Raw genomic sequence first — 18,455 nt, forward strand, 5'->3', positions numbered from 1 at the left:
TTTACAACTAAAGCAAAAAAACCAAACATCTGCTGTAAGGGACCATTCTCATTCCACTAAAACCCAGAGACACAGCACACTCAAGATGCATGTTAGGAGACCTGCTCTGATGTTAAGATCTACTTCGTGCCACAAACTAGTTTTACTTGCAAACACCGACTTTCACGTGTCAAAAAGCCACATCTATGATGAACCACATCAAGAAACTGCAAGCAAACATTCAGCTGAGGTGCTACACACTCAGACACCACACACAGTCAACTAATGTTTTTACACCATGGCCATTTATGGTAGCAGTAAAGAAGGCAAATGAAAGATTGGAGCAATTTCACAACGAGCACCATCACTCCCCATGCTGGAGCTGATTTTCAGTAACAGATAAAAAACCATGATTTGTATCAAACACCACCTCTACAAGCAATCCAGCCTTATTTCAGAAATTCACAGCTTGAGCTACAAGCATTTTCTAGAGTCACACAGACCTTAGGATCACTGAAAATCTGTTTAGTATTTTCTTCTCCAACATCCTACTTAGCAGTACATTAGAGCGGGTTCCAAAATAGTTCTCTACCCATTTGTGAGTGAAGTTCCTCCAAGGGGAAGAGGAATTTAAAGATCAAATTAAGAGCAAACACTTCCCATTCAGAAGCACACGAACTGCTGAAGGGAAACAGTTCCCAATTTCCTTCCAGAGTTGGATGCTCAGGCTGAAACTTTCTCATGAAACAATGGCATTGTAATTCCTTGTTGGAAGCACAAGTGCTCCATACACCGACCCAGCCACACCTGGACCCTCAGACAGTCATTTCCCACTCTTGGTTCTGTCATCTAAAGCTTGTAAACACAGCTTTCCTTAAGTAATTGGGCAAGCAGATTAGGGCTTTAACATCAAAATGCTCTTCCTACAGTACAGCAGCAAACTCTGTAAAAACTATTAAAAGCATCTACAGAACATGAGACCATCAAGAGCATGCAAACCTCCACTGGATCCAGAAACTTTCTGCATCCTTTCCTTGCACTTCACCTCATATTAAAAACTCTGGGGCACTACCTATGCTGCAGGTACACAAATCCTGACAAGATGGTATCTCTAGAATGGAAGCCCAAGGTTTAGCAGACAAACCATCAACAGAAAGGAAAGACCTTTGGCTGAGAGATCTTGCTCTGTGCACAAGCTTTGCTTTTTTTGCTCCCTCCCAACTAGAAGAGGACAGAAGCACCATCAGATTACACACAATACAGCTCAGCTCCATTCAGGTAAACAAACCATTTTTCTCATCCTTCTGCAAAACTGTAACTTTATGTGCTTATCTAAACAGATTTGAGCCCAGTTTTCTATCACCATTTCCCAAGAGCTAAATCTCTGGAGTCACCTGTGTAGGTCCACACAAACCTTCAAAAATAACTCTTCAAACAAACTGCACTTGAATAGAATAAATTCTTCTCTCCCTCTCCTGCTACTCCAGTTCTGAATAAAACAATCTAGTATTTTAGCAGGCTTTCAAGATTTAAGGGAAAATAAGGAAGGCACACCACTAAAAATGCAAAGAATTAATTTTTCTCCTACAGCATATTCACACTGACCAGTTTATCATCACCACCTCATGAAGACTGGCAGACTTTGGGATTTTTAGAATGTTGAAGGTGTGAACTTAAAAACTAAGGGTTTAAATTCAGATACTTCAGTTCAATAACAGCATATAGTCAAGCTCTGCTCCGGGGGTTTCCAGCAAGGTGATTTCCCTTCTGCCTTGTGTGCACTCATTCCTACAAAGAATTTACATAAATGCTCAAATAAACTTGTTTTCTAAACTTACAAGCCAGCCTGCACGGGGCAGCCAGACCACATGATTTTTACTTCATTTGCATTAGAAGATACAGGCTGACTTCTCTACACATTATTATTTTACAGACATTAGTTGTAGGAGAATATTATTTTATTATGTATTATTTTTAAAGACATTAGTTATTAGGAGAAAAGTATTATAATCTGGAAAACAGAGGTGCACTTCAGATGAATATAGCTCATAAAAAGAATTAGTAAACACATTGTCTAAGCCACCTACAAGGATGATCAAAGGGAAGGAGGACAAGGGCTGATGAAAAATACTTTAATCATGCTAGTTGTATTTCTCCACTTCAGACAAGCTGGTTCCACTAGCAGCTGCTATCTCTCCCTCTGATTTTATGTTACTAACTTGTAACAAATCTTCAGTGAAGCAAGCTCCCTTCTTCAGGACAGACACTGTGAACAGCTGCTGCCAAAAAGTAACTCTAATTTGTTTATTACCAAAATATTTTGCCTTTGAAAACCGTGTTAGACCAATATGCTTTAGGCATATAGCAAGCTCAGAAAAGAGGATACTTTTATGGATTCCACAAACAGCACAGAAAGGATTAGATTTGTCCACAGTCTAGGACCAACTTCCAAGGAAGATCCTTTCTGTTTATCATCTCAACATGCCAAATGATACTCACATGCCATAATCGGCCACACAATGTTAGTTTACAGTCTTTCAACTTGACAGGACCTATAAGACTTTCCAGGAGGGGAGTCAGTACTCCTGAAATGTAACTCTGCTGCTCTCACTTGCTGTTTAGTCCTCTGCAAAGCAACCCCTCCATTCCTCACTTTATTTCTGGAGCCAGTAGTCCTGCAGAGGCTGATTCCCAAGTGCAGAAGGGACAGCACAAAAAGGCCTTGCTACCCCATGCAAAGAAAGAAGGCAACCCAAGAGCTTCTGTAGCATGAAATGCAGCAATTATAAAATCCACAAACAAAAACAAACAAAATTCAAGTTGTTCCCTCTGCAAGCAAGTTCACACTGACAGGAAATGAGTAGCTAACAAGAAGTAAATTACCCAAGCCCAGTTCAGAACATGTACAGAAGAAAGGGACTATAGCAAACCAACCAGACTCACTACATGAGTACTTTTACTAACTCTAACCTCCGCTAACCTGCTACAAACACATTTACAGCACGTGCAAAAGTGGCTTTACCATACATCTAGTAGGGAGGACAGCTTAAAACATCCTGCCCTGAAGGCAAGAACACACTCCATCACCTAAAGCCACTTGTTTTCATTAGGAAATTGATCTACAGAGCAACATCTGAATGCAAATTGCAATGTGCAACATTCTCTCCTGGTCTGACAGGCACACATAATGAAGTGTCAAATAAGTAGAGAGCATCATTATTTGATGGGTTTCTTGAGCAAAGAACTCCTGCAAATGTTTCATTTAAAGGTATAAAGAGGGAGCAGTACAGCAAATGCCACCTAAAACTGTGTGAACAGTATGCAAAGACCTTCAATTTGTTTACTTACAGAAAGCAGCTTTAGAATGCACTGGGTTTGATCAGAAGGGTTTTTTTCTTGGCTTTTTTTTTTTTTAAACCCTACTGCTATTTCCGCTCCCATATTCTACCAAGTAGAGATCTTGTGGTTAAGGCATTCAGTGAAGAGAAAACAGAGCGTGGAATGCACAGCCAGACAGCCTTCTGCACCAGAAACCACAGGAAAGCACATTAGTTTCTCTCAATTTTTATAGATTAGAAACAGGTTTTTCAACTTCATCACACTCAGAACAATGGACTATTCAGATTTCCACTAATCATAGGTGAAGCCTCTGGACAGGCAGTCCAGAAACCCTTCAGGAGACCTTATCTACTTGATGCTTAACTTGGATGTAGCAGAGTGTGAAGGTCCCTCTGATCACAGCATTAGCACCACACAGTTCTGCCAGCCTTTAACAGGCTGCAAAGCTGATGTTATTTACAAAGACACGCTGGATGCTACCAATTAAAGGCAAGTAGTTTCTCTTTTGAGCTTTCTTCCAGCATTAGAAAGTATTTTAATTTAAGTCATAAGTCTTAGAAGACTCATTTCCTGTGCATGTGTTAAACTCAACCTTTCATAATGACCAAAACTCAAAGCTGCCTGGAGGGACTGTATGTGTTACAAACATGTGGGACAGAATCAAAGCCCACTAATGCATTGTTGTGTTTCCTATATACATACATATATATTTATATATATTTGTTTTGGTTTGGTTTTTTTTTTTTTTTTTTTTAACCAGGAAAGCAGAGTTACAACAAAGACCTCTTCAAGTAAGTTTTGGCACTGACAGCCTACACGCTTCAGGTTTAGGAAATGACCGTCAGATCCTGAAGACATAAAAACAAATCTGGGGAAATCTTCCTGGGAATGGCAGTGGCAGCCGTTCCTCTGCAGCAGCTCACACTTCAAAGCATGGCCTGGAAGCTGACAAAAGTCAGTGCTCCAACTTGGAAATGTTCAGTCAGCAGGAACAGAACATGGGGTTTTGTCCAGGAGAATCAAGCAGCATGAGTCCTTTCCCTGTATCTATCATGTGTTTTCTGGATTGAGGGGAGACAATCCATTCAAGGAAGAAGTTAAAGAGATAATAAATAACCAGGTGAATAGTGCTGGGCAGCCACAGCAGCAGCTTATAACTCCTAGCACAGGGGAGAAGCTGAGATACTTTTAAATTTCTCATGCTACTCAACTGGCATGGGATTAACTCAAGTACAAAACAGCTACCTAAAGTACACGAGCTGCAGGGAATTTTTAAAGTTTGAACATAAGCTGTTAGAAAACCCAGCCTCAATTATCTAGTCTGAAGCAAGTGGCTGCAGTTTAAATTATTCATCTTCTGAAATCACCCTGAACAAAATCTTCCAGATCACCACCTTCCCTCATGCAGGCAGGCATCCAGTATCTTTTTCAGGAGATCAGCTCAAGAGATGCAGGGCTTTTGTTTCTTTTCTTCAGAGTATTTGTAAACTGAAGAAATGCACAGAAGATAGAATTTCAAGGTGCAATTTTAGCTCTTAAACAACAACAAAAAAAACCCCCAACAAACAAACAAAAACCTCAAATCTTGAGCAAAATTCCCAATTCAATTGGATTTTAAAACCCCAGGCCACAATTTCAGCAGACACCCAGATCAGGACAGACTCGATTATTTTCAAAATCTGCTCTAAGTAAACAATTTTATTATCAATTTCCTTTTTTGGGAGAAAACCTCTGGCGTGTCAGCTGAAATATTCAAGCCCTCCCACAAAACAAGTCAAAGCAGCTAAGGAGGAGGGGAAGCCACTATTAAAAATGTGTGGAATGTAACCTACTGGGCAGAAGGCAGATAATGGGACAAGGAAGTCAACTACTCCAGATCTGAGGCTCTTTTCCCACCAGCAGAGGCACTGGGCAGTTTCAAATTTACAAATGCTAATGAATTTTGTCAACTTTTGTAGGATATACATGACTAAAAATAGTTTGACAAAAATAATTTGTCAAATCTGCCATTTACTGGATAGACACTATATCCATTCTAATGGGTGCAAAAACTTCTAGACAGCTAAAGAAAAACATTTCTTTAGCTACTTCAAAAGCTGGTCTTTCAAGTGTCTTTTTTAAATTCAAAGAAGCTGAGATGTCTGCAGCAATAGATTTGGGTGTACTGCTCCAGCAAGATAGAAACAAAGCAGAAACTCCATATGAGACAAAACATTTTCTATAGTTAGTAGATTTAGGTCACAGATACAGGAATTCAGAAATGCCTCAGGTTTTAAACATCCTTGATGAAAGTGAAGCACTGTGTTTAAAACATCTCCTTGCACTAAGCAATGTTCTCAGGACAGATCAAAGAGAGCAAACCCACTGCCAGGCACTCTCAGAGATGTGCAGGCTCCCTCAGCAGCTGCATCAGCCAGGAGACCACACCTCAAAATCCGAAGAGCTGCCCTGACGCTACAAGCTGAACCTGAAGGAAACCAAACCTCCTGCTCCATTAGCTGCTCTGACACAGCCTGACCTCTGAGAGGCTTCAGCTGGACACCCTCTTTTCTGAAAGCAAGACTTGCTCATCAGGATTACACACAGGGGGCATTTCACAACCCTTCCTTGCACCCTCGGCAAGAGGAACAGCTGCCCCAAGTGTCAGCCTGCACCCCAGAACGGCTCAGCTTCCCCCCATTGCACAAGGCAGAGCCACATCATCTCCTGTGGTTCATCTGCTGCACAAGCAGCTGCCTGTCCCACCCACCCTGCCTGCACCAGGGTCTCACCATGGCTCTGTTGGTCCCCATGAGCACAAATAATTTTTCCAATTCTACCTGGATGTTTGTGAGCCTTTCTACAGCATCACCCCAGGGCTGACACGGTATGACAGAGCAAGTTACAAACCACGTAATTGCCAGAAGCAGGAGCATCTTAAATTACATTACAGCAGAAGGTCTGGTTTTCATGTAAAATTTAATGCTAAAATCATGCTCAAGAAGTTACACTGAGCAGCCTGATTCCCTTCTGATAATTTCTTGATGATTCTGGAATACCCCCAGAGAATTAAACCTCCTGTATTCCAGGTATGGCATGCAGCTTAGACATGCAGTTACTGCAGCAATCAAACCAGACAAGAGCTTTTAGGTTTAGCACTCCTTCAGTTGGTAGTATCACTTGTACAACATAAAAGAGTATTGTCCCAACAGCTGGAGAAGCAGTTAAAATGACTCAAAAGAGCTGGAAGCACAAGACTCCAAACCAAAGCTAAGTAGACACCAGCACTGTGGCTTGATGACAACCTGCTAAGAGCCAGCAATAAAAGCAGCAAGGCAGGACATTCAGAGTGGTTGGTCCACTGGATGCCACAGACAGAACAATTTATTTCCAGAAACAAAAAAATCCCCACCACAAACATCCCTCTTATGGCCCCTACAGAGACAGAAAGAAGATTATCTCCACAGTTTAAAAGTTCTCCTTTAAATACTCTCAGATGGTAAGACAAGGCACAGTTGGTTAACTTTGCTGATGTGCTAAGAAGGATCTTGGCCTCACAGGTTCACTTTCAAATTAGAGGGTCTGGAAAGTGTTTACCATGGCATACACCCATCAGAAAAAAGGCTTCAGAATTTGCTGCAGGAGTGCCGCTGAGCACAGGAGGACATCACCTCCATCCATGATGCTTTGAGAATTCCCATCAGGAGGCAAACCTGCTTCACAAGGAGGGGGAACAACATCAGTTTAGGGAAAAATCAAAGTATGGGAAATCAAAGTGATACAGCACATATGGGTGCACCTTGGAAATCTCTCAGGACATGGCCAAGATTCAGGTAACAGAGTTTGGGGTCTGAGAAGGGGCAGGAGAAAGGATGCAAAGGCAAAGATGCTCTGTTTCTGGAGGACTTCAAACACAAGCTGCTGGGAAAAAAATCCTAAGCAGCAGCTGAAATTGCAAAGCAAAGTTAAAATATACTCATTATTGCATTCTCAGTAATATTGGGTCATGCAAAGCCAGAATGCATTTAAATACATCCCCATTTTTACTGGGTTTTGCTAATGAAGGCTTGTTAGTGTGAGCTGCTAGAGGCAAGCACTGTATGCTTCTTTAGTAGAGCTGGCAGCACTTGTACAAGTATATTATAGACAGGTTCCTTTTTACATGGTCATAAAGCACCTTCTTAAAAGGAAGCAGAAACACAGAAATATTATGGACATACAGTTAAGTACCTCCCTACCTCAAGCAGTGCATATTACTGTAATCCCACTTATTTTCCCTGCATAGAACAAGTCTAATAACAGAAGAAATTTAGTAGATCATTTTTGTACCCAAAGATGCCAGATTTTTCACACAGATTTATCACTGGCATCCTATCATTTCATGGTCTACTTACCACATATCAAGCAAAACACTCAGATTTGCTTGCAGGTTTATAGATTTTTGTCTGCTTAAATGAGGAATACTGAAGATGCTCTGCAATATGAGCTAAGCCTGTTAGTTTTGTCAGGAAAACTCAAAATGCTAGCAAGAGTGATTTAAAAATTTTTTTTCCTAGCAAATATAACCGGTGACTCAACAGTGTATCACTACAGTTACAGAATACCCTGAACAAGAGCGGAAGAATAATCTGCTGGTAAATTGTGTGGAAGCTCAAGTTTATTTTCTGGCTCAGAAGACTTGAGGAAAGTGACACATTTGATAGTAATTAATCTGTGTACCCACAGCTGATCTGCTGAGAAATAACACTCCTCATAGGCCCCCTGAATAAAGATCTTTGTGGAGCACTTTGCTTGTGAGTGTTACGCTAATATTTTTCTTCAACTGCACCATTTTTATGTGTCAGTGCTAACATCTAGTTAATTATTAAAGCACGCAGGTCCCACAGCCAGCACTTTATGCTATCTTTAATAGTGCCCTTCTGCATACATTCCTATCTCCTGAACTCATTCCTATCTGGATTCACCGAAAACTACACTTCACTTTCTGCTCACAACCGAGAACCTGGTGCAGGCCTGCTTAAAAGAGCTCCACTGCCAGATGAAGTTGTTTGCAGAGCTGCACAGTGAACCAGACAGGGTAACTGATCCTGGGTAAAAACATTCCCTGGTTATTTTTAACTCCGATGGCTTGCGGAGTTTCGGTGCACTGGAGGGAGTAAATAGCTGTAATGGCAAACTGCTGTGGCAGCAAGGGGACCTTCTCAACATTTCCCCTTACTTGTAGTAGTGCTAGCTTATCAAATTAAACTTTCAGTTACAGCAAAGCCCTGTTTCTTCAGGCTTGAAGAACAAAAACATTTCCCCAGCCTTGTGCCTCCCCACTGTCAGTCCCTTCTAAAAGCAAACAATCAACTTGTCCTCGCTCTCAAGGCCCTCCAGATCCCCACCTGCACCAGCACAGCCCTCGTGGTCACATATGCAGCCCTCACTTGCCAATGCACTCCTGGGGAGCTCCACACAAGCCTCTTCCAGAGGCACCTTCTCCTCTTTAGTCCTTTGTGAGATTTAGCACGAGCACATTTGTGTGTCACAAAGATTCACCATGAACTCCATCATCCAACAGGATCTCCCTCTGTAAGCAGAGTTTATGGCATTTCCCCATGCAACTAGAGAAGTGCACACCAGCAGCCCTCACTCAGTCAGGTTTGAGGCTCTGCATAGAGTCCCAGTTCTCCAGCCTTTCCCATTCCAGCAGCAGATCAGAATCCCTGACCTCACTGCAACAGCCCTTGCACACAATGCTTGATTAGTCTCAAGATCAAGCACTTCAAACGTGAATATGTGACCTTCTTTAGCTTAACCAAGAACAGTCCAGGCACGGCAGCCCAGCCAGCCCTCTTAAAAACAACCTAGTAAAAGCAAGCAATCTACAAAAAAAGTAATTTCAACCTCAAAGCTCCATCCAGAAGCACCACTGTGTATCATGAACTTCACACACTGGGATGTGACCAGCTTAAGTATATGCATGGTGAAAAAAAAATAAGAAAAAACAAAGCAAGCATATTAAGCAAACATCCCTTGTCTGCCATCTACTTTAAGTAATTAAGTTATAAAAAGAGGAAAGAAATATTTTCTTTTGTGTTACCTGATCTCATTACGTCCCTATCTCAAACCCAAGCTGCAACCACACTTGAGCCATAAGACAGAGCATACAAAATAGCAAAAAAAAAGATAAAAAAGAGACAAGAAAAAAAGTTGTTCACAGTCAGAACATGTCTTCATAAAGAAGGATACAGTTCAAGGTGAACAGAAAGAGTCTCACTCACTGTCCAGACAGAAATAATTCACCTGGGATCAAACTAGAAATCTGTAGTAGCAGACTACCACTGCTGTCTCTCAGAATTTCAAAACAGATCTCCAGCAACTTTGTACGGCTTTGCACTTTGAGGCCAACATCCCCTAAGTGCATTATTTGCAATTAAATTTTTCAAACTGGTTCCCTCCTACTTCTCACAGTAAGAGTTTGTCTTGGTTGTTCAAAGCTGCACCCAGAAATCTTTGGACATGTCCTATGCAGAGTAACAGGTTTAAAAAAAATTAAAAGTCCAATTACAGGCATGATTTCTGTTTTGATGTTGGTTTTACATACTTCTTGAACTAGAACAAGAAGTGGTGCATTTCCCTGGTTCCATTTTCCTTTAACAGTGCCTTTTGACTATAATTGAAGACAAGACTACCAAACCGGTGCAGTTACGCCACCTGAACTGTTGGAACAAAGGGAGAAGCTCTCTGCTTGTGTCACACCAGTCTAGACCTGCAGACTGACTAATTTGGGAAGGTCTGCAGCAAACCCAGCTTCCCACCAGCCAGCCAGAAGTCTGCTACATTCCACTTCACGAAGCTGGTATTTATCTTTGGACACTTCAAGGAGTTCAGTCACAACGTTTGCAGCGCCGGGAATGCTTTCGGTAAGTGCGAACAGGTTGCACAAGGTATACAAACATCAGCCATTTAGGCCCTTCCAAACTCTTGGAATATAAGGGCCCTACTTATAAGAGCCACCCTCCGGCACCACTACTGAGCACTGGAATTCAGAGCTCCAGCCAAAACCAGAGGCAGGAGCCTCTCCCTTGAGTACGGGAAGGAGGCTCAGGGCGAGAGGCCAGCGGCTGCCTATTCATCCCTGGGAGTGCAAAGGGCATGCCAGGCAGAGAGAGACCTGGGAACCTGTGCCAGGACTCCTTGTGCAAGGGGCAGTAGAAGACGAGCTGATAACCAAAAGGTACGTCAATATTTACTCGCTGTACAAGCAACCGCTGCTAGGAGCTAGCGCACAGAAAGGTGCTCTCGACTGCCACGTGGGTTAGGTTATCCCAAAGGAATGTCACTCGGGAAAAAAAAAATCTGTAAATCACTCAAAACCAGAATGGTGAGTACCTCAGAACTTAAGCACTGCTCCGAATTTGTGGCAGCTTTTGAACCCAGCTCAGCTCTACCCTGTGTGTGCACTAGTACGAGGCATGAGCGCGGGTAACAGGATTTGTTATGCCACTGCTGGCTACACTGCAACACTCACATGCAGCCTGAGGCTTCCTGCTTGCCTGCAAGGCAAGCCTAAGTCACCTCCTGCATTCCCAGGCTGTAGATCTGTAAGCAGAGCAAGCCCAGACTTTGGCTTGGTAGCAGTGCTGCAGGAAGCAAGGAGCCGAGCGGTTCGAGTTTCACAAGAGGGGCAACAAGCAGCCCTTATTATTCCAGGTGACTGCATCACAAGTCCTTTGTTTTGATTAGGATTTTTATTTCCCACCTTTAACCTCAACAGATGTCGACAATCAGTTGCTCCTGAACTGTATTTTGTCACCTTGAGTTAGTGCAAGGAGGCCCCAGGCTTTATCTCAGTGTGAGCATACCAGTCCCAGCGTAGCCCTGCGTGAATCTGCAGCCTGGAATCCGTGGCATCCCATTCCCTTAATTTGCCTGAGTGCTTACTCCAAGAGCATTTTCTGATGGTCACCGAGGGTTAGTCAGAATACCCAGAAACTGTGGAGGGATTTGCACATCCCAAGTGCAGCCCAGGGAAATGGGGCACCAAGACATCAGGGTCTGTCAAACACCCAGCACGCTGGCTCCAACACCAGCTGCACGTTCAGTTGTTGCTTTTCAATCTACTTTACTACTCTATTTTGGAGCTTGGAATTCATATGTAGAGCATAAAATTCAGAACAAGCTGTTTTGTTGCCCAACAGCTATTTCAGAGATAAAAGACACTTTGAGATAACCCACCTTTGGGTTTATTGCTAGTTAATGGGAACAGTCCTGTGAAAGTAGCAGCTTGGAAGAGGAAAGAAAAAAGGGGGAAAAAAGCCTGAACAACTGCTCACCCATCTATCTGCAAGTCATAGGTCTGCTTTCAGAAAAAGTGTCTGGTATTAAAATTCAAGAGTCAAAAATCTACATCCAGCTCACTTTACTCACTAGTGAGTGGAACAGTAAGCTCAGCTCCAATCAGAATTTGTTACAGGCACTTTAAGGGCAGTAGGAAAAGTATTTTCTTTTATAAACTTGGCAGTAAGATTTGAGCTTGTAAATACAGCATGAAATCAGTAAACAAACAAAAAAAGCCCCAAACACTGAAGCCCTACACAGATTTTGTATCGTGTTAAGTGTTTTAGCAGTTTCAAACATGTTCATGCCTTATCACAGGTATCATTAAGCTGACTGACAAACTAAGCTCAACTCAACCACACTGAACTAAATCCATTCAATATCATCTCAAGGATCTAGTGACATTTATTAACTGATACACTCATACAAATCACCAAAGCCTACTCAGTATGCAAAGCTATACATGTCATTGTCGCAAAACAAAAGCCATCGTTGTACAAAGAGGAAAAAACACCAGGACAAAAATTTGACAATTCTGATAAAAAATAGACAGTATTTTGCACAGCAGACTTGAGAAAATAAAATATTAGCGGCTTTCTTGCTGCATACTGCTAAAACTAGCAATATTTGTTCAGTTTCACAAAAAAAAAAGGAAAAAAAAAGCATGAAGTAAATGGCAACTGCAAGATAAAAAAAAAAATCAGAGGGTGATTAGGTAGTTGCTAGGCTGTATTCCCTTTGAGCAAGGAAACCTGAATATTACAAAGGGCTGAGTTACAAGGGAATGTGGGGTATTTTGTGACAGACCTCTGCACGACAGCTGGAGAAAAGCTATTGTGGCAACAGCTGTGTGCTCTGCACAGCTCATACTCCCAAATACCTCAGCCTGCTAAGAGGCCAGTTAACTGGCTGCAATGCATTTTAAAAGTTTGCTGCCTCTTGGGATGTGAGCATGATGGATTGTTTGTGTATGTTTTCAATAACAGAAGGAATGCTTAGTTCCACCACTTAGCTTTTTACAAAATGCTGCGGTGTAACGCTGAACTACCATTCACTGCTGCTTTCCTAGAGTTTATAGCTGCAACATCCCATTAACTCTCCTCCACAATTAAAACATCTTCACTTCCTGTCTTACCAGTGCACAGGCTCGACAGCAGTAAATTCATCTATCATATCCTGATTTAAAGGAAATGATCTGGTATTTCCAGGATGAAATCCTGACCCACCAACAGCAATATCGAGCTGTGTGCACCTCCCTAGAGGAAGAATTTTGAGGAACAGGCTACTCATGAACCACTGAAAGCTTTGATCTGCTGATTTGTACTCTAAAGCTACTCCAGGGTGTCAGGTGAATGTCTGAGAGGTGAGCCCAGGCAGTTGTACACAAGTGGCCAGTTACACCTCACTTGCTCCTGCACTGCCCTAATTAGCACAGCAGGGCTGAACTCAGGACACCAGACAGCTTCCCTTGTATGGGATGGGTTTGCTCACTCAGCCTCCTTACGAACACCTTGCTGTTTCAGGCCAGGCTGAGGCACAACAACAATCAGCAGGAATTATACTCTGACACACAGGACAGCAAGCACAGGAGCACTCTGCACTGCCATAACCTCAGCCACTGCTGCTCCTGCAGGAATGAATGCTCTCGGCTTTCCCACCATCATCTAAACAAGGCAGGGGAGGATGAGCTGTGCAGGCATCCCAGAAAGCTGGCAAGAGAAAGAAGATTAACTGGTTCTTCTTACATCCTCACTTTCTCATGTTTCCCTTTGTTTTATCTGAAATCAAGGAAGTGTTTTCCCATTTTCAAGTATGAATCCCCTGTTGTCTTTCAAAGACACAAGGTAAATTGCAGCACATGCTTCCTCATGATATCCTATTACCACAAAAGTCTGATTTACTGGAAAACAATCAGCACCGAAGTAAAGGCTGCACTTGAGTACTGATTTAGTGAAAATTAAAAAGGAAAGCAACACCAAGTGTAGAAATATTTGCTAGCAGTAAGAAGGAAAAAGCTTTCCTTTTTAAGCCTCAGTTGGTGACAGCCTTATTTTAAACACAAGCAATAAAGAAGCAAAAAAGAATTTAAATCCTCCACTGACATCAGGATCTGTCATGCAGCAAAAGCTAGTAGCGATCCACGTTTTAGTGAAGGCCACTACACGTTTGTCACTTAATCCTAAGAAATTCCAAAAATGAAGCACGTGACTTGCTTGTAATCAATTTTAAAACAACTTGGAGCAGTTTCTGTGCAGCCTTAAAAGACAAACAACGTATTTGGCAATCCACTTGCTGTACAGAAACTACCCAGGTGCCTGCATGGCAAAGCACACACTTGCTAACATCACAGCTTTAAGAGCTCAGGAAGACGCTGTGGGATATAAATAGTACAGCAAGCCTCATCTCTTATTGTCCAAAACCACACAGCAAGCACAGAAACAACACAAAACTCTCCCCTAAGGTACCTGAAGTACTGCCCAGGTCTTTATTTCCCAGCTACTTTTCTTCGGTTTTGTTTTGGGTTGTTTGGGCTTTTTTAAGGCTGAATTTTCTGCTAAACTTCACTTTGCAGTGGCAAGATTTTATCTCAGGATAAAGCTGCCGAGAGGGCAAGAAGATGGAGATAACTTAATGCAAACTGACAATAAGTTGTTTTGAAGAATTCACCCTCAATGTGTCAGCTTAACACTACAGTGCTGCTGCGTCAACACTCCTTCAAAGTGAACTATTTATTTTTCTGCTGTTAATTTGAAAAGATCCTTATACGTGGCAAAACAGACACGGGTTCCTCTTTTGCAGACATTTGCTGAAAGACAAGTGTCAAAATTTATATCTATACTTAACAAAAGCTCAAACTGTTAGGTTAAAGAATTAATTTCTACAAGTACTCAAATATTGAAGCTAGCCAGTTCTCAGCAGTACTTATTGCTCTTAAAAAAGATGGCTATACAAATGCATTAAGTGTGAACTTCCCCTTTTTTTCCTCCTTACATTTTTAGTATAAATTACAGCTTTTTTGTTGCTAAAGTAAAGTTATCCCAAAGCCCTCAATGCCGCCTCAATCCAGAAATCCCTTCAGCAACATTTCCCAAGACAGCAGCATCTCAGAACTGAAGCCACATCCAGCTGCACAGACTGCCACAGCGAGACACAGGCAACACCACCTACAGCAGCACTGAATGGCACCCCAAACCATCTGCAGAAAACCCAGGTTTAATTATCTCCACAGGCAAGCAATGAGGAATTCAATCCACACACTGCGAGCACTGCAGTTATTCCAGCCCCATCACCTTCAGACTCACCAGCCAGTGTTTTACCAGAAACTGACCAGCCATCTACACATCTGACAAAAGACACGTGTACAATACAATACATCTCAAAAAACACCAGTCAAACTAAACTAGTTCCAAAGAACTAATTGTCCCAAAGGGTTTTAATGTTCTGTACAATACTGGATCTTATAAGCATTCTGGCATCCAGCACTCACCCAAAAATTCCAAGTGCTGTTTTCTGTGTAGTTACTTAGGCTATGCTTCAGAGCTTAAACTCTTAAGAGAGTAGCTGAGCTAATGAACACATGGATGCATATGTGAATGAAAAACCCGACTGAAATAAAAAAATGGTCTATTTGCTATCAGAACACCCAACGCCTATTTTGTTCTAACAAAATATTAGTGGAGAACATCACTGCCCCAAGCATTCAAAGACAAATCTGCCCCGCTGTCCAGCAGCCCATCTTAGGGGCAGGCAGAGCATGACCGGCTCTCCACAGTGGAATAAAAGAAAACAAACAAGAAGCCATGCCCTCCAGATTTGCTGCTCTGCCGTCAGCAACAGCAGCAACCAGAACACAAGGAGTTGTCTCCTCCTACCACCATAAACAGAGGTAGAAATGCGAACAGCAACAGGGCAGGGGCTGAAAATAAGTAAAGGAGGTACGGCTGAATTCGTGGCGAAACACTAAGAAGGATCTTCCTCCTAACACTGACGCGCACCCTTTGTATCGCTATTCTGGCGTGGTTTTTACTGAAAGCGAATAGACGAGAAAGTTCAATTGTCTGCAAGTTGAACAGCAGGCGCTCCGAGGGTTGGTGGGCGCTGGCCGGTCCCGCTCTCACGGCGTGCCCCGCCGCAAACACCGCTGCTCCGGGGGGAGCGGCGGGAGCTCCCCGGCCGCTGGCCGGCCCGGCCCGAGATGCTCAGCCCGGGGCAGCTATTTCGGAGCCGGACGACGAGTGTCACCGCTCCCCGGCCGCGCCTGCCGCTTCCCGGGCGGAGCGCGGGGCCGGACCCCGCCCGCGACCCCGGAGCCGCCGGTCCCCAGCGCCGCGGCGCCCCGGAGCCCAGCGCGCCCGGCCGGCCAACCCCACCCGGCGGCGGCGCCCGGCGGCCGCCCCTTCCCGCCCGCCCTCCAGAACCTTCCCGGGGGCTCGCAGCGGCCCCCAGCCCCCCAAGGTCACAACGCCGCCGGCTCCCCGCCCCGGGCTTCCCGCTGCCCCGCCGGCAGCATCCCGCGGCGCCGCCGGGAGCTGCCGCCCGCCGCGCCGGCTCCGGCCCCGGCCCCCCCGCGCCGGGCAGCGCCCAGGCCCCGGCGGCAGCGGCGCTTCCCCCGGCGCCGCGGCCCCTCACCTGGATGAACTGGATGGTGAGCGCCGACTTGCCCACGCCGCCGCCGCCCACCACCACCAGCCGGTACTTCTCCTGCCCCGGGCCGTCCCTGCAGCCCGCGGCCATGGGGGAGCCGAGCGGGGCGATCGCGGCAGCGCCGCCGCGGGCTCCGACGCCTGCCTCTCTCTCTCCGGCGCTCTCCTGCCGCTCCTCCTCGTGCCGCCGGGGCTGAGCAGCTGCAGGCCCCGCCGAGCGGCAGCAGAAGCAGCGCCCGCCCCGCCGTGCGGTGAGGCAGCGCCGAGCGGAGCGCGCAGCACCGCCCGCCCCCGCAGCCAGGGCGCCGCGGCACTAATGGCCGCCGGGGGCGGGGCCGCGCAACGCCATGCTAATGAGGGGGCGGGGCTTCTCTTATCTGCATGCTAATGAGGGTGGGATATGCATAGAGGGCGGGGCCAGCGGGGAGCCGCCGTACACACGGCCGCAGGGGGCGGGGCCCGCGCACCCCCATGCTAATGAGCTGATGCATATGCATGAGGTGCCCGCCCGGCGGCACCGGCACGCCGCGGTGTTTGTGTGGCGCGGGTGGCGGCGGCCCCCGGTGTCCCCTCCGCCCCCCGGCAGACAGCGCGCCGCGGAGGTAATTAGCGATGTCCCCGTGGGCTGCGGTGGGGCGCCCGTCTGAGTGGCTCATCAACATTAATGAGGCGCTGGATGCCCACGGGATGGAGGGACGTGCTGGTCACCCTGAGCACAGATGTAGAGCCAAGGCGCGGGGAGGTTTCAAGCCAGAGGGTCGCTAATGTCGCTTCCCACCAAGATGGAAAAATGGGAGAAAGTCATAGTGGCTAAAGCCCTTCGCCACTCTTATCAGGTTTCCTTGTGAGCAGGCACGTGAACGGGTTTCTCACTCATTTAAGCCATTCAGATAAAGTCCACCCTCTCCTCCGAGTGTCACGCTGGATGTCACAGCACCATTTTCATCCCTGTCTGTACTTGGTCAGTGCGTTGTGAATTCACCCTGGGCATCTCCACTGCCTCTGCTGGGGACAGGCTGCTGTGATCTTCCAGTGCTGTCCCTCCCCTTTGGGTAATATCTTACTGCCCAGGGCGTTTCTGCACACCCAGCACTCGGCAGATGGTCATCATACAACAAAGCACAAGTTTTGCTTTTCAGGGAATTCCTTCTTCACTTCCTCTCCCCTCTTTGTGAAGATATAAAGCAACAACTCCGGGAATGTCTAATCTTGCATGCCGGTACACACGTGCATCCTTTTGCCAACACAGAGCTGTTGTCGTGTTCCTGAATGGCACAATCACATCAGCAAGGTGGACACGCTCCTCCTCCCTACAAACAATCCTCCAGAAGTAGTGGCCACGCATGGAATCCTCGCTGAAGGGACCTGCCCTGTTCAGGAGCTGTGTGGGGAGGCAGGAACAGCAATCCATGCAGCCTTTTTCAGCCAAGAAACCCCGACTTTGAACGTTCAACATCCATTTCAGCTCTGCACCAAAAGATGGGAGGATCCCACAGGTGGGATTGAGCCTCCTTCCCTCCACAGACCCAGCACAGCACTGACAGAGATCCGCAGAGAAATTACAGCTTGTGGAGCTAATTAGGAGCTAACATGATATCATATATACACATGGGGGCAAATCCATGCTGCAGCCTAATCTTAATTCCACTATTACCCAATTTGTCGTGCTGAGCTTTCCAATTCTTTAACTGAATTCCTCTGCTGAAACCCCCAAAACTTCGAAACCAAGAACAACATCCTTCAACACCCGTTCTGTCTCAGGGAGAAGAGTGTCCGACACACAAGAAACAAACTGCTACTTTGTGAGTTGATGGTGTAACTCTGTGAGAAGGAGATACTTTGTTCCCGGGACTCACAAGGGTATTTTGGAAGAGGAATGCCGGCGCTCAGGCTCAGTCGCTTCGGTATTCTCCTGCAGCGATAAGCTGCTTTTTCACATCCGTTTCCTTATTGCCCATGCCAATCAAAAATAAGGAACGACTCACACAGGAAAGAATACGTAGCCTAATATTTTCCAGTTTGGAAAAAAGATAAGTGAGAGGGAGATAAAGCAGAAGTCTGTAAATTCCTAAGCAGCGTGGGGAAGTTGAGCAGAGAAAGCCTCGAAATAGGAGAACTGAGGGACGCCCAGTGATAGTAGGAAGAAACAAGTTTAAGCAAACAAAAGAGGATAAAAAAGGACACTGTTTT

The 18,455-nt window shown here is 45.2% G+C and overlaps 1 protein-coding gene across 1 annotated transcript in view; it reads right to left on the reverse strand.

Annotated features, from left to right (window-relative positions):
* RRAS2 (RAS related 2) overlaps positions 1-16,415 on the reverse strand; it is a 43,067-nt gene extending 26,652 nt beyond the window's left edge. Inside the window, exon 1 of the mRNA XM_054275432.1 lies at positions 16,252-16,415. Within this exon, the coding sequence (XP_054131407.1) occupies positions 16,252-16,356 (105 nt within the window). The 5' untranslated portion in view covers positions 16,357-16,415. The remainder of the gene's footprint in view (positions 1-16,251) is intronic.
* Between the last annotated feature and the right edge of the window lie 2,040 nt (positions 16,416-18,455).

This window comes from Melozone crissalis, unplaced genomic scaffold (assembly GCF_028551555.1).
Source record: "Melozone crissalis strain CALT ecotype California unplaced genomic scaffold, PUWL_Pcris_2 ptg000018l_1, whole genome shotgun sequence".
Classification (NCBI taxonomy): domain Eukaryota; kingdom Metazoa; phylum Chordata; class Aves; order Passeriformes; family Passerellidae; genus Melozone; species Melozone crissalis.